Source organism: Hyperoodon ampullatus (genome assembly GCF_949752795.1).
Source record: "Hyperoodon ampullatus genome assembly, chromosome: 18".
In the NCBI taxonomy this organism is placed as follows: Eukaryota; Metazoa; Chordata; class Mammalia; order Artiodactyla; family Ziphiidae; genus Hyperoodon; species Hyperoodon ampullatus.
In genome coordinates this window covers 5,106,035-5,119,939 of record NC_136931.1, presented here as the reverse complement: position 1 = coordinate 5,119,939, position 13,905 = coordinate 5,106,035, and the positions used below count along the sequence as shown (strand labels likewise).

General features: G+C 51.6%; 1 protein-coding gene across 1 annotated transcript in view; it reads right to left on the bottom strand.

The window, feature by feature from the left end:
* Positions 1–3,549: 3,549 nt before the first annotated feature.
* MBTPS1 (membrane bound transcription factor peptidase, site 1) overlaps positions 3,550–13,905 on the bottom strand; it is a gene marked incomplete at its 5' end in the record, with an annotated part of 37,496 nt that continues 27,140 nt past the window's right edge. Inside the window, 5 exons of the mRNA XM_079723704.1 lie at positions 3,550–4,374; positions 5,561–5,691; positions 9,100–9,226; positions 10,101–10,232; positions 12,037–12,177. Coding sequence (XP_079579830.1) covers positions 4,178–4,374; positions 5,561–5,691; positions 9,100–9,226; positions 10,101–10,232; positions 12,037–12,177 — 728 coding nt within the window. The 3' untranslated portion in view covers positions 3,550–4,177. The remainder of the gene's footprint in view (positions 4,375–5,560; positions 5,692–9,099; positions 9,227–10,100; positions 10,233–12,036; positions 12,178–13,905) is intronic.

The window sequence follows — 13,905 nt, the reverse complement described above, 5'->3', positions numbered from 1 at the left end:
GAAATATAGATCAGTGCAACAGGACAGGAAGCCCAGAGATAAACCCACGCACATATGGTCACCTTATTTTTGATAAAGAATATACAATGGAGAAAAGACAGCCTCTTCAATAAGTGGTGCTGGGAAAACTGGACAGCTACATGTAAAAGAATGAAAGTAGAACACTCCCTAACACCATAACACCATACACAAAAATAAACTCAAAATGGATTAAAGGCCTAAATGTAAAGCCTGACAGTATAAAACTCTTAAAGGAAAACATAGGCAGAACACTCTATGACATAAATCACAGCAAGATCCTTTTTGACCCACCTCCTAGAGTAATAGAAATAAAATTTAAAATAAACAAATAGGACATAATGAAACTCAAAAGCTTTTGCATAGCAAAGGAAACCATAAACAAGACGAAAAGACAACCCTCAGAATGGGAGAAAATATGAGCAAAAGAAGCAACTGACAGGGCTTCCCTGGTGGCGCAGTGGTTGGGAGTCCGCCTGCTGATGCAGGGGACACGGGTTCATGCCCCGGTCCGGGAAGATCCCACATGCCGCGGAGTGGCTGGGCCCGTGAGCCATGGCTGCTGAGCCTGTGCGTCCGGAGCCTGTGCTCCGCGACGGGAGAGGCCACAGCAGTGAGGGGCCCGCGTACTGCCACGTACTGCAAAAAAAAAAAAAAAAAAAAAAAAAAGAAGCAACTGACCAAGGATTAATCCCCAAAATTTACAAGCAGCTCATGCAGGTCAATATCAAAAAAACAAACAACCCAATCCAAAAATAGGCTGAAGACCTAAACAGACATTTCTTCAAAGTAGACAAATAGATTGCCAACAAACACATGAAAAGATGCTCAACATCACTAACCATTAGAGAAATGCAAATCAAAACCACAATAAGGTATCACCTCACACCAGTAGAATGGCCATCATCAAAATATCTACAAACAATGAATGCTGGAGAGGGTGTGGAGAAAAGGGAACCCTCCTGCACTGCTGGTGGGAATGTAAATTGATACAGCCACTATGGAGAACAGCATGGAGGTTCCTTAAAAAACTAAAAATAGAACTACCATATGATCCAGCAATCCCACTACTGGACATATACCCTGAGAAAACCATAATTCAAAAAAATACATGTACCACAATGTTCACTGCAGCACTATTTACAATAGCTAGGACGTGGAAGCAACCTAAGTGTCCACTGACAGATGAATGGATAAAGATGTGGCACATATATACAACGGAATATTACTCAGCCATAAAAAGGAACGAAACTGAGTTATCTGTAGTGAGGTGGATGGACCTAGAGTCTGTCATACAGAGTGAAGCAAGTCAGAAAGAGAAAAACAAATACCATATGCTAACGCACATATATGGAATCTAAAAAAACGGTACCGATGAACCTAGTGACAGGGCAGGAATAAAGATGCAGACGTAGAGAATGGACTTGAGGACACAGGGGGGAAGGGGAAGCTGGGATGAAGTGAGAGAGTAGCACTGACATATATACACTAACAAATGTAAAATGGATGGCTAGCGGGAAGCAGCAGCATAGCACAGGGAGATCAGCTCGGTGCTTTGTGATGACCTAGAGGGGTGGGATAGGGAGGGTGGGAGGGAGGCTCAAGAGGGAGGGGATATGAGGATATATGTATACGTACAGCTGACTCACTTTGTTGTACAGCAGAAACTAACACAACATTGTAAAGTGATTATACTACAATAAAGATATTTAAAAAAAGAAAAAAAGAAAAAAAAAAAAAACCACTGGGAGATTTCACATTCTCCAGATTGTAGGCTTCTCTTGAAAGATCGAGACATGTGCCATCCCCAAGATGTGGCCTGAGCACTCTGGTGAGTCCCAGCCCCCCGAGACCCGCTGTCTCACTAGGGCCTTGTCCTCACTCCCTGGACCCCACTGGCCTATGGGACCCCAGCTTTCACAGTGCTGGGGGCAGGTGGTGAGCCGTCCACACCTGTGGCGGACAGGCAGGAAGGCCAGAGGCACAAACCCCTCGTTCTGAGATGCTGAAACCACGCTTAGGTCTACAGCCCGTCTCTGAGGACAACACACCACTGTGAGCTTGTAAATGTTGACATGCTAAGGGCTGCTGGGGACGGGGAGAGCTCTAAGGGGCCCTCAGCAATTCCTCTAAGTCCTCAAAGCAACAGCAGCCACGGAATGCAGTTAAAAGCTGCCAGGTCACCCCTATGACCTGCCAAGGGTAACACGTGGCAGGGAGAGTTGGGCGTTGGCAGCTCCTCCCTCAGCCCTCAGCCTGGGCCCTTCTCCTCCCAGGACCTCACCAGCACCCCGATCCCACAGGACCTCTGCCCTTTCCGGTCAGTCTGTCCTCACCTATGATCTGAAAGCTGATGTTTAGCCACTTGGAGGACAGAAAACACTGTACAGGCAGGGGTTAAAAATTAACAGGCTGCCTTGGGTTAGGCAATGGTTTCTTTCTCAGAAACGGCCCCTGATACATAAAAAGGGCTTCATCAAAATGAAAAGCTCTTATGCTTGTAAGGATACCATCAGGAAAGTGAAAAGACAACAGACAGAATGAAAGAAACTATTTGCAAGTCATATATCTCATAAGGGACTTTCATCTGGAAGATATCGAAGAACTCTTACAAGTCAATAAAGACAACTCAATTAAAAAATGGGTAAATGTCCATCGAAATGGACATTTCTCCAAAGAAGACATAAAAATGTCCAATGAACACATGAGAAGATGCTCAACATCATTATCTTTAGGGAAATGCAAATCAAACCACAATGAGATGTCACTTCACACCCACTAGAGGGCTATCCTCAGAAAGATGGGTAACAGTAACTGTTGTGGAGAAGCTGGGACCATCATACACTGCTGGTGGGAACGTAAAACGGTGGAGCAGCTTTGGAAAAAGAGTTCGGCGGTTCCTCAGAAAGTGAAGCATAAAACTGTAGGGTTTTACTCCTCGGTGCCAACCCAACGGGAATGAAAACTTATGTCCACACTAGAAATGGTACATGCATGCTCAAAGCAACACCATTCACAACAGACAAAAAGTGGAAACACCTCAGTGGTCCATCAAGTGAGGATTAACAAAATAAGACCTATCCATCCGACAGGGTGTCATTCAGGTCTAGAAAGGAGTGAAGTATGGAGACAGCTACAACATGGATGAACCACTAAGACGCACTCCGGGAGAGCAGCCAGTCCGCCAAGGCCATGTGTTATACGACGCCCTTTTCATGAAATGTTCAGATTAGGCAACTTCATAGAGACAGCAAATCAGGGGTGGCCTGGGGCTGTGGGAGGAGGGAACAGAGGCTGACTGGCTGCTGGGTAGGAGGTTTCTTTTGGAGGCGATGAAAATGTTCTGGAATTATAGCGGTGATGGTTGCACAACCTTGGAATATACTAAAAACCACTGAACTGTACACTTTTAAACAGAATTTTGTAGGACGTGAATTACATCTCAAAAAAATATTTAACAGGCTGACTCAGAAGCCATTCCAGGTTGTCATCAAAGAGAAATGGACAGGTGGGTAAGAGCCCGTTACACACTTCTTTTTAGCTTCATACAGGTAATGCGTATTTATTGAAAATTTTCTTCACCAACAATGGTGAAATCAAGACCCAAATTACAAAACACGATGGCAGTTGATACTTATAAAAATAAAGCGAAGGGCTATGTTTCACAGATTTGTGCAAGTTTCTTTCAAAATCTCAGCCTGTCCTCTCGTCAAAAAGGAGATCACGGCATCTGTGTTATTCCTCATGATGTAATAGTAAAAAACTGCGTTCCGTTGACAAAAAAAATAGCTTTGCTTCCATACAGCACAAGTCTTTAAAGTGACTTTTCCCCAACAATAAATATAGAAAATAGCCTTTATGGAGCACGTCTAGCTTGGTCAGAGCCGTTTCTTCCCCGACAGCCTTTAGGAGTTGTCCGAGTCTTTGGTGCACGGGCGGCCGGTGAGGTCTGACTCCAGGCTGCCCCGCGGGGCCCTCCCGCAGCCCCGCGCCCCGCACGACACACCGCGAGCCTGCGCTCCTCGCCGGGGGAAGCCCGCTCAGCACAGGCTCTCAGAGCATTTCGAGCAGGGGGACCCCGGGAGCCCACGGCTCTCCGCCCACCCACCGCGGCCACCCTCGAAGGCGCTCCCCGGCGCTCACAGCCAGCGGGTGGACGTCACACCGAGGGGGCCTTTGGCGGGTGAACCTGCTGCACGAGCTGTGGGCGCTTCACCCTGGGCTTCCTCCGCTTTGGCCTGCTCTTGGCCTTGTTGATCTGCACCACGAAGAAGGCCAGGACCACCATGGCTCCCAGGAAGGCGAAGACGGGAATGGTCTGGCCCACCTCCTGGTTGTAGCGGCCAGGCATGATCCCTGCAGGAGGACAGCGGGGGACGGTCAGTCCACACGGCCGCAGCCTCTGTGCCTACGAGACGAGCTGGGCTCGTAGTGACCCAGAGAAAGAATGAGAGAGAAGTGCGTCCAAACTCTCAGACGAGGGCTTCCTGGGGCAGGGCGTGGGGTGTGAGGTCTCTGCCCCGCCTCCCCACCTGTGCCCCCTCAGAAGCCAGCGCAGTCCTTCTGCTGCCGCGGATAATCTGCAATGGGGGCGCCCTATCTCTGTTATCATGAAAACCACAGAAATGGACAAGTCTAGGCACTGGTGTTACACTAGCTGGACGGGGGGGAAGAGGGAGGCGGCCTGGCGGGAAGGTGAGGACGGCCGGCCACGCTCCCGCCACTGGGAAGGCCTCCCACACATGGGACACGTGGTCGGGAACTGAGAGTGGCCATCGGAGGAAGCTGAGTTTGTGCTGTCACACGGCTCTGTAACTGAGTGACGCTGGAGTTCCAGAACTAACCTTTATCAGTGCACCCCGGGACCTGCAGGCAAGGCCCTCAGGCGCTTGACGTCAGCATACAAAGTCCCCAGGGTTGGACCACGTGGGCCAGGGTACCCCTTCCTGATCCCTGGAGTTCCTGGCCAATTCCTAACACCAGGAGAAGTGCCCCTGGGGAGCTGTAAACTTGTGCAAGAGTACACGGGTTTCCGGAACAGAAGAGGAGCCCACACTCTGCTGGAATGACTTGGTCCAATCATCCCAGATAAAGGACAACCTGTCCCCGACAGTCCAGTGAGGTCAAAGCCGTTATATGGCGGGTGGCGGGGGGACCATTTGATGTCACTTAGGGTGAGGGACACCCCATATTTAACTGAGAATCCCAGCTCAGGGAAGTCCCATCCTAGGGGGGCCGGGGCAGAGAATGGGTGAAGACGTCTGGGTTGAGGGTTCAGGGGCCATGCTGTGACAGACGGACATCGTAAAAGAAATTCTAACTTGAAAATTCAAGCAGAATTTTCTAAGAGATGACAACATGTTAATCCTTTAGGTCTGCTTTTGGCCTTGTTGATTTGTACCACGAAGAAAGCCAGGACCCCCGTGGTCCCAGGAAGGCAGAGACATGAACGGCCTGGCCCACCTCTTGGGGGACAGCGGGAGGCTCTTTTGAACAAACCAGAGTATGATTCAGCCCAATAGTAAAATGCCGAAGAACTGACCTCCAGGAATGTCCCACGCTCCACTCTCTCCCGGAGACAAGGGTCTCACTTGAGGGCGATTTGATCGGAAGCTGGGTAACACCACCTTGTCCAGGTCGATGGAGAGTAACTTCTGGTGTTTCCAAAGATTACTTCAGGAAAACGGATTCAAACAAAATAAAAATAAGCAACTGTACTGGCCCAAGGAAGCTGAGCCAATCCCTAAGAAATAGAAAGTGATTTAAACATTAATGCGGGGCTTCCCTGGTGGCGCAGTGGTTGGGAGTCCGCCTACCGATGCAGGGGGACACAGGTTCGTATCCCGGTCCGGGATGATCCCACATGCCGCAGAGCGGCTGGGCCCGTGAGCCATGGCTGCTGAGCCTGCGCGTCCGGAGCCTGTGCTCCACAACGGGAGAGGCCACAACAGTGAGAGGCCCGCGTACCGCGTTAAAAAAACAAACAAACATTAATGTGAAATGCTGTCCCATCTACGTCTACCTAAACACAACTGGGGACAACAGGAAGCACACTTCCAGGCCCCAAGACAAGAACGTCAAGCAAAGTCCGTACACACAAGATCCAGTTCTAGAGGGTTTACACCACTAGCAACTCGAGCTTGTCTTGGCCTAAACCAGAAACGTCACCCAGCAGAAGGAGGGAAAACTGCATGTAACCTCTGAAAGGAGCCGGCGGACGCAGGCAAGTGGACACAGCCCGGCTGGAAGGTGCGCGGTCTCCACCGCGAGGCAGGAGAGCGTGGGCACTGCTCTCTGACGGACGCAAACCACGGTGGCAGAGGGGGCAGACCTGGTGCCAGGGGCCAGCCGTCACCCTGGCCCTCAGGGACACCACTCTCAGGAGGCAGAACAAGGCAGACGCACAAGTAAGCGAGGCGTGGACAGAAACCACGGGAATAAAGGCATGAGATCTGCCTAGCCTGCAGGGCCACAATGAGGAAGAAAGGAAACACATGTGCTCTGCAAAATGTACCGGACTTGCTACGATGGAACCATTATTCATATCACTAATTCTAAGATCTGAAGAACAACTTGTTCAGGCCAACACAACTTGTAACTGAGGAAGAGAGGCTGGTATACTGCCAAGAGCAGCCTGGGAAGACACAGAGATTAGAGCAAAGAGTGCGAGTGGAAAATCTGAAGACTGCTGTGGCTAAAATCAGGGAAAAGAATAAAATACGCTTGCAAGTTATGAATTCACCATTTTTCTGCTTCTCATTCATTTGGAAATTGCTGGCCCATCTCTCACTCTGGCCAAGAGAGAGCAAAGAGTTCAGTTCTATCAGCAATCAGGATGAAGGTCAGCAGGAAGCCGACAGACACCGGCTCTGTAAAGAGGTTTTCCGAGCAGGAAACAGGTAAGCTGCTATCTTGTCCGTCCAACCCGGCAACTGCTCGGAAGATGCCGAGTATTATAACCTGTTCTATTTTATATAACTTAACTTTACTTTTCAGGTTTAATCAGTCTGAAAATTACACTGACAATGCCAAGTTACAGAATCAATGACATGTAAGCTTTATAACCCTGCAGGTGAATACACACGGGGCCGTATGTTAATTCTCACGGTGCTCTCCTGTTCTGGAATTTAATTACCTGGCAGTGGCCCCTTCTCGTTGAGCAGACGGGTTGACAGTGCACCACATTATCATTTGAGAATTTTACAGCGTCCCGATGGGAGGACAGGTTAGCCTCACCCAGGGGCTCCTTACAGGTCTGACATTCCTGCAGCTGCTCTGGGTGCGGATGCCTGACGCCCAGGAACGACACTGGGAGATGAGTCCTGGTTTCAGGAACGGAGTGGATGCCTGCACTCAGCACTGGGGTGACGGACCCTGAGCCTGTCCAGGGCTCTCTGACATTGTCTCGCATCGCTTCAGAGATTCAGAATCTAGACCCAGATCTAGGTCGATGAGAACTGAGAACAATTTTCAACAAGAAGTGAGATGTGAGATAAAGGTGAAGCCTGGTGGGTGTGTTAAGAAGGAATTCTTGAGAGCGACAGTGAAAATCAAATTCTAGGAGCTGCACAGCATCAGCATCCTTGATGGGCCAGGCTGGGACTTGATGCATTGTTCATTGTGGACACGCAGACACCAAGGATACTGTTATCTATTCTCAGAGTCCTGAGCAGCACTGTGGAGAATAACTGGGTTTCAGGAACCTTTGCCAACAGCCACTGTCCACTGGGCATGAACTGCTGACCACAGCTGGAGTTCAAGTCTGGTTTGAATACTAGGATGATGATAGGTTATAAATAAATGAGATGTAAAAATGGAATCTTATCAGAAATTTTTAAATGATGGCATGGCAACTGAAATGGAAAAGTACTCAGTAATTAAAGTTTCAGGACCAGAAGTGCTGACGAGTAGAGAGCGTGATGAATCCACAAGTCTGTTTTCCATCGAGCGTGTTCTGAAGATGACGTGCTCGTCACTCACTGAGTGAGCGGCGCACTCAGTGCTTCCGTTCATGAGGACAGTAGAGCAAAGGAAGCTTCGGGGCCTCCTGCAGGCAGCGCCCTCTTCGTGGCTCACAATGTAGACAGTGGCCCCCCGTGCCCTGCCACACGCACCCCAACACCTGTACACACGGAGACCCAAACAAAGTGGGCAGGCTGGTGGGGGAGAGAAGGCAGGGGCCCCCCTCGAGGGGAACCTGCCGCGTGCGTGAGGCGTGCTGCCTGTGAGGGAAAACAGCTGCTTGCGGCGTCGCTCAGGGAGGCAGGAGCCGTGGGGGTGGGACTGCTCCCACAGCCACGCCCAGAACATGGGCCCCTGCGTCACCGTACCAGGACCTCAAATCTCCTCACCAGAGCAGGAAGTTATCCTGCTGGGGCCAGCCATGCCCAGGAGAGAAACAGGGAGAGGGACTGATCTAGAGAAAAGCTGGAACCAGCGGCCTGAGCTGGCTCTTCTGCCTGAACAGAGAAACAGCAGGGGTCACTCAATTTTTGGCTTCTGAAAGGAAACAACAGAAACGAAGAGGCTGAGCTTGACAGATGGAGAAACAGGCAGATCAACAGCGTCTGTCATGGTTAAGAAGTCACTTTACCAGGGACGACACTCAGCCCAGGGTGAGGGCACAGACGCAACTCTGGGCCCGGCAGCAGGCCAGAACCCAGATCTACTCCTGAAGTCTCTGCCCCCGGGTGTGACACAGAAAGACCCTGTCTGTGTCCCAGAATCAACACCACACGTGGGGAGCGCTCAACTCCCGAACCTCGAACTAAAGGAGCCAGAGCTTCCCTTCAAGGGGACGTCACTGTCAGATCACAAGCTTTTAAACCAAGAACCAACCAAACCTAACGGGAGGCTAATTACCCAAAGCACTTTTTATGCAGGATACCACCAGGGTGCATAACTCTAAAGGTCAATACGGGAGTTCGCTAATTTAAAAAACCATCACAAAATGACAAGCTAGACTTGATTATTCGATAATGATGTCAGTAAAATTCCGCTCCCTCTTATTAAAAAAAAAAAAAAGGCAATGAATCATAAATAAACCCAGCAGAAGGCGTGGAAAAGCACAGTGTCACCAACCTGGGAGCCGTCTCATTCAAAGGCTGTGGCTTGGCCCACGACAGGTGCGGACAGGCCGGCAGCGCCCGAGGCTCAGGGCCTCCCAGCCGGGCCTCAAGGACCTTGGAGTACCGGTGCAGGTGGTTCCCTGGGCAGCGTCCATGCCAACAACCGGGCCATCATTGTTAAGAAGATGCAGGGGGAAAACAAGCCTTCATTAGTTGTCTGTCCGCTTCCCGGCCGTCAGGCCCACTACACGCGCTTCTCACCTGTCTGCCAGGTGCTCAGGGGCAAGGTCTGGCTGCTGCCGAGGGTGAGCGAACAGATCAGGACAGCCGCTCCCTCTAAGGTGGCCACGCTGTACACACGGCAGCGGCCGGGCCACCCCACTGACTGGAATGACACGCACTAGGCTGTACTCGAGGAGTCTAACCTGTAGGTACACTTCGTGGAAACAGCTTTCTCTTTTCAAATATTTAATGCTCAGGCCAAAAAGAAAATCTGCATTTTCAATATTCAAAATTCTTTTTGCTTCTCAGATCTGTGCCGTCCCTTACTGCAGCCACTGCCCACGTGCAGCTACTGAGCGACTGAGAGGGTGGGTGTCACATGTTTAAATAATGCCGTTCTGGTGAATGGGGCTAAAGAGTTTTATCACAATGAACTTAACCTGTTTCATTTTAGTCCTTAAATGCGGCTACTGGGAAGTTCAGAGCCACACCGCGGCTCGCACCGAGTGTCCAGGGACAGCCTGGGACGAGGGGGCTCGGACTGCGCGGCCACCAGGCTGTCACCCGCTAGGCGACCTCGGGCCCTGTCTCTTCTGTGAACCGGAAAGAAGTACCTATTTTCAAGGGTCCCAAGAGGGCTTAGAGGGTAATCCCTGTGAGCGGCCCCGGGCTGGTGCCTGGTACCCAGAGAGCGCTCTGACCTGCCGGCTGCTCCTCCCAAGAGCCCGTCTTGTGGGAGCCCGTCTCGTGGGACGACACGGGCGGGGGCGGGCACCCCCCGCGGCCACTCACCTTCCATCCGCTCCGGAGCCACCGAGCGCGCTCCGTTGGGCGGGCGCTGCCGAGCCCCCGAGTGGCTGAGGCTGGGGGGCGTCACCCCGTACGACGTGAACTGCAGGAGCGCGTCCAGGAGCCAGAAGCAGTCTGCGGGTTCAGCAACAGGCTGCTTAGCAACTAGATCTGTTTACAGCGACTGCTACGGGAAAATCAAAGCTGGCCCCCGAACAAGGGGGAAACGGGACCGCAGAAGGTCGGGTCCCAGTACAGCCCTGTTCGTGAGACACTTGCGTCCTCCACGGCCAGCGGCAGCCCACGCGGGCCTCACTCCCAGCCCCCAGGCGCCCCTCGGTTCTGGGTTCCTCACGACAAGGACAGAAGGGGCTCCTGCAGGGATGGTGGGACCACGTGCCACCAGAGAGCAGAACCGCCCGGAGATCGGGGGTCCGCGAGAGAGGAGGGGAGAACCGGGCACCAAAGCTCCCGCCAACGCCCGCAGGCTGTCCTGGGGGAGGGATCTAGATTTTCAGGTGAGGGTAGAGCCAGGACCAGCGGGTGCACGCCACAGGGAGGTGGGTTCAAGGTCAACGCAAGTACAAAGTCCAGCAGTTTGGGCCGCCCTGAGTCAGTGGGCCCCGACCACAAAGTAGGGAAGCTGAAAATGGTCAGTTATTTTGGGGGGTCATCCCAGGGAGTCTAGGTGCTGGGCTGCACTCAGCAGCCTCCATCACAGGGCCACACGGACGGATCCTTCCTATCAGGAGACGAGGAGGTGCACGGACTTTACACCTGGGATCACTGCTCCCCAGCGGCCACCTCCCCGCATCCCATCAACACCAGCGCAGACGGGGTGAGGGTCCCAGAGTGGGGACAGCAGGACGCACTTGTCTCCCGAGGGAGCACCCAGTCAAGTGCTCCCAGCCCCAAAAGCTCCTCCAGGCGGACACGGGAAGTGTAAGGACCAGAACAGTCTCTCAGGCATTTACAGTTTTCATAAAGATTCACCAGAGATCTCAGGTCTTAAAAGACAATCTCTGTACAAATAAAACATTAATCTTCTTTCCACTATGACTTTAACCTTCACTTTTTGACTGTTTTAAAAGAAAACGTTCTATGGATTTATGTGAAATGCTAGGAACGTAGTCACTTAACCTTCACATCACAGAGAGCGAGAGAGGGAGGGGGTGGGACGGACGCAGCGCAGACGCCCAGCTCACGCTCAAGCCGCCTCGGCCCCTCTGCCTGCACATGAGGACACGGCTCCCCCAGCCCCTCCTGTCCCCCGTCCTCAGGGACCTGAAAGATTAGGTTCTGGTCCTGGTCTGGTCATCACCTCACCAGCAAAGAGATGGAACACTTGCACCCGTCCATGCCTCCTTTACAAAATGAGAAAAATGAAAGTCTTTGGCCAAGCTCAAACCCCCAGATCTGAAGGTGCAGAGAGAGAGGCCGAGGAAGGGGAGGGGCGCTAAGGGCTAGCTGCCCCCTCTGCCCCCACCTCACGCCCAGCGAGGATACCAAGCAGCCCTCACGAGGGCCGAAGCCCCCCGAGTCTGGGATGAGGGCCAAGTGCTGGAAGAGGGCAGGTCAGACCTGAGAGGGGGACCGCGCGCGGCAGTGCCAGGGGCACAGCCTCCAGGGAGGGACGCCGGGGAGGGCAGAGACCAGGTAAACTGGCCTCCCCACCTAAACACGGGGGGCCTGGCCTCCGCCAGCCTCAGCACAACGAGCGTGGATGGGAGGGCGGAGCAGCGTGCGAGCGCGCTTTTGTTTTGCTTATTAAACACGCCCAGCCCGAGATACCTATCAAAACATCCAAGGCACCTGGCTCAGCTGAGCAGCCTCTATGTACCCGCGTCGCATGGGTGCCTGTCCAGGGACACGGGGAGAAAGGGCAGGAACCTCAAGGCCACCACGGCCCAGCCGCTGCGGCCGCACCAGAGCTCCTCACCCTTCTGTCGGTGACTGTCATCCAAGCAGTTGGAGTCTCCGTACAGCACGATCCGGCCTCCACCCTCAGCCGGGATCTGATACAGCCCCAAAATGGGGACGTTTTCAACAACCGCTGTTTCCTGCTTTAAGACCTCCAATCCTGAAACAACACAACAGAAACAGCAGTGAGAAGTTCTGTGGAGGAATGAACAGTTTTCCAGTTGCCCCTTACCTTGACATTCAGTCCATATGACCCCCCTGCAAAAAAAAAAACCCACAGCAAAATCCAACAATCACAACAGTGCCAACTTTTAGGATAAGAAAACAACATATAAAGTGCCACTAAGTAGGGCTGTAGCAAAATTCACGTATGTGTATACGTGTATTCCCATAACCCTCCTTTTCCATTTTCACTTGGAATGGTGGTACATAGTATTCACAATCCTAGAGGCGTTGCTTCTCCCTTTTCATCCGCCAAACCCAAGTTTTTGTCTCTTCTTATTATGCAGAGAGGCTTCTGTCCTCGGACCACACACACAAGGGGCAGGTCCTGTCCGACACACAGGTGCCTCTGTGCACACAGTTATACACACTGGTGCCCAGGCTTCATGCTGAATACCGGAAAGCTAGGACAACCAGAACTAATTTTTAGAACATACGCCCACGTAGTTTTAGTTTAGATTTAAGGTATTTGTTACGTGAATCTCGTAAATACAGTACAAACGTTCCAACAGCAGAGACTTCTCACCTCTGCCCAAACAGACAACACAATTTACAACGCTGACCACATCAAGAAGCCAACAGTGCACAGATGCCACGGCAGCAACTGCTGGTGACACCGTCACATAATCAAAGTCTCCACCCCTGAAGCAAACGCATCCCGCACACTGGAGACGACAAACGTCTGCACCAGGATCCAGCATCGACTGCGCTGGTCACATCTAAAAAGTCTGTGGCTCTAAAAATGCAGCGCTTCCTGCTCTCTACGTATAATCCCACCAGGAACTGAGTGGAAGGGAAGACAAGATTTTCTTTGTTGGGAGGGAGAGACACGGCAGTAAAACAGATGGCGTGGGGAAAGTGCACACAGCATTGCCACATGGCCTCGTGGTTTGACAGAGTTTTGTTTCTGACAATAGGGTGCTTTTTGATCCAGCATAACCCAGATTTTCAAATTCCTATTTTGTACCCAAAAGATTACTCAATTTAAAGCCTGTTTGGAAATAAAAAGTCCCTTAAAAGGGATTCCCAGGTAATTAATTTTCATTTTCAGGCTAGCAGAACACCAAAATAAAGTATGCACCCTTAAACTTACTTTTGATTTCTCTCCCCGCCACAAAAAAAGGAGCTACCAGATGGCAACAAGTTGACAAGGAGACCACGGCCTTCACCCCAGGGGAGTTTCCAGAAGCAACACTGCCCTGTGAGCAACGGATCTCAGGAAGAATTACTAACCCACGGTAAATTGTGCCAGAGGACTGGGAAGACAGGATCATTTATGTTCTTAAAGTTAAAATATACCCTTATGAACACAGAACTACTTACTGACTGCCTCTGCCCTGACCGGAAGGAAAGAGCCCCTTCCAGGCAACACAGAAGTAAATTATACCTTGCAGACACAAACCGGTGAGTGAGAAATCCTGACTTCTTGTCATTTTCAACTAGGGAAACTGTCCCCGACTTCCAGTAACAGAAAATGACAAACTTCACAAGGAAGGGGGCCTTCCATTCTGAAATAGAAAATATCAACTTGCTCGAGGAAATGGATCCAGCCTGGGAGTTTCCATGAGCCCACCACATCCGTCATGGAATATACTCTCTCGCAGCCTCGTACAGGCGAGAGGGACACACGGTGCGGAACCCTGGCTCCGGAGGGCGGGGCTGGGGG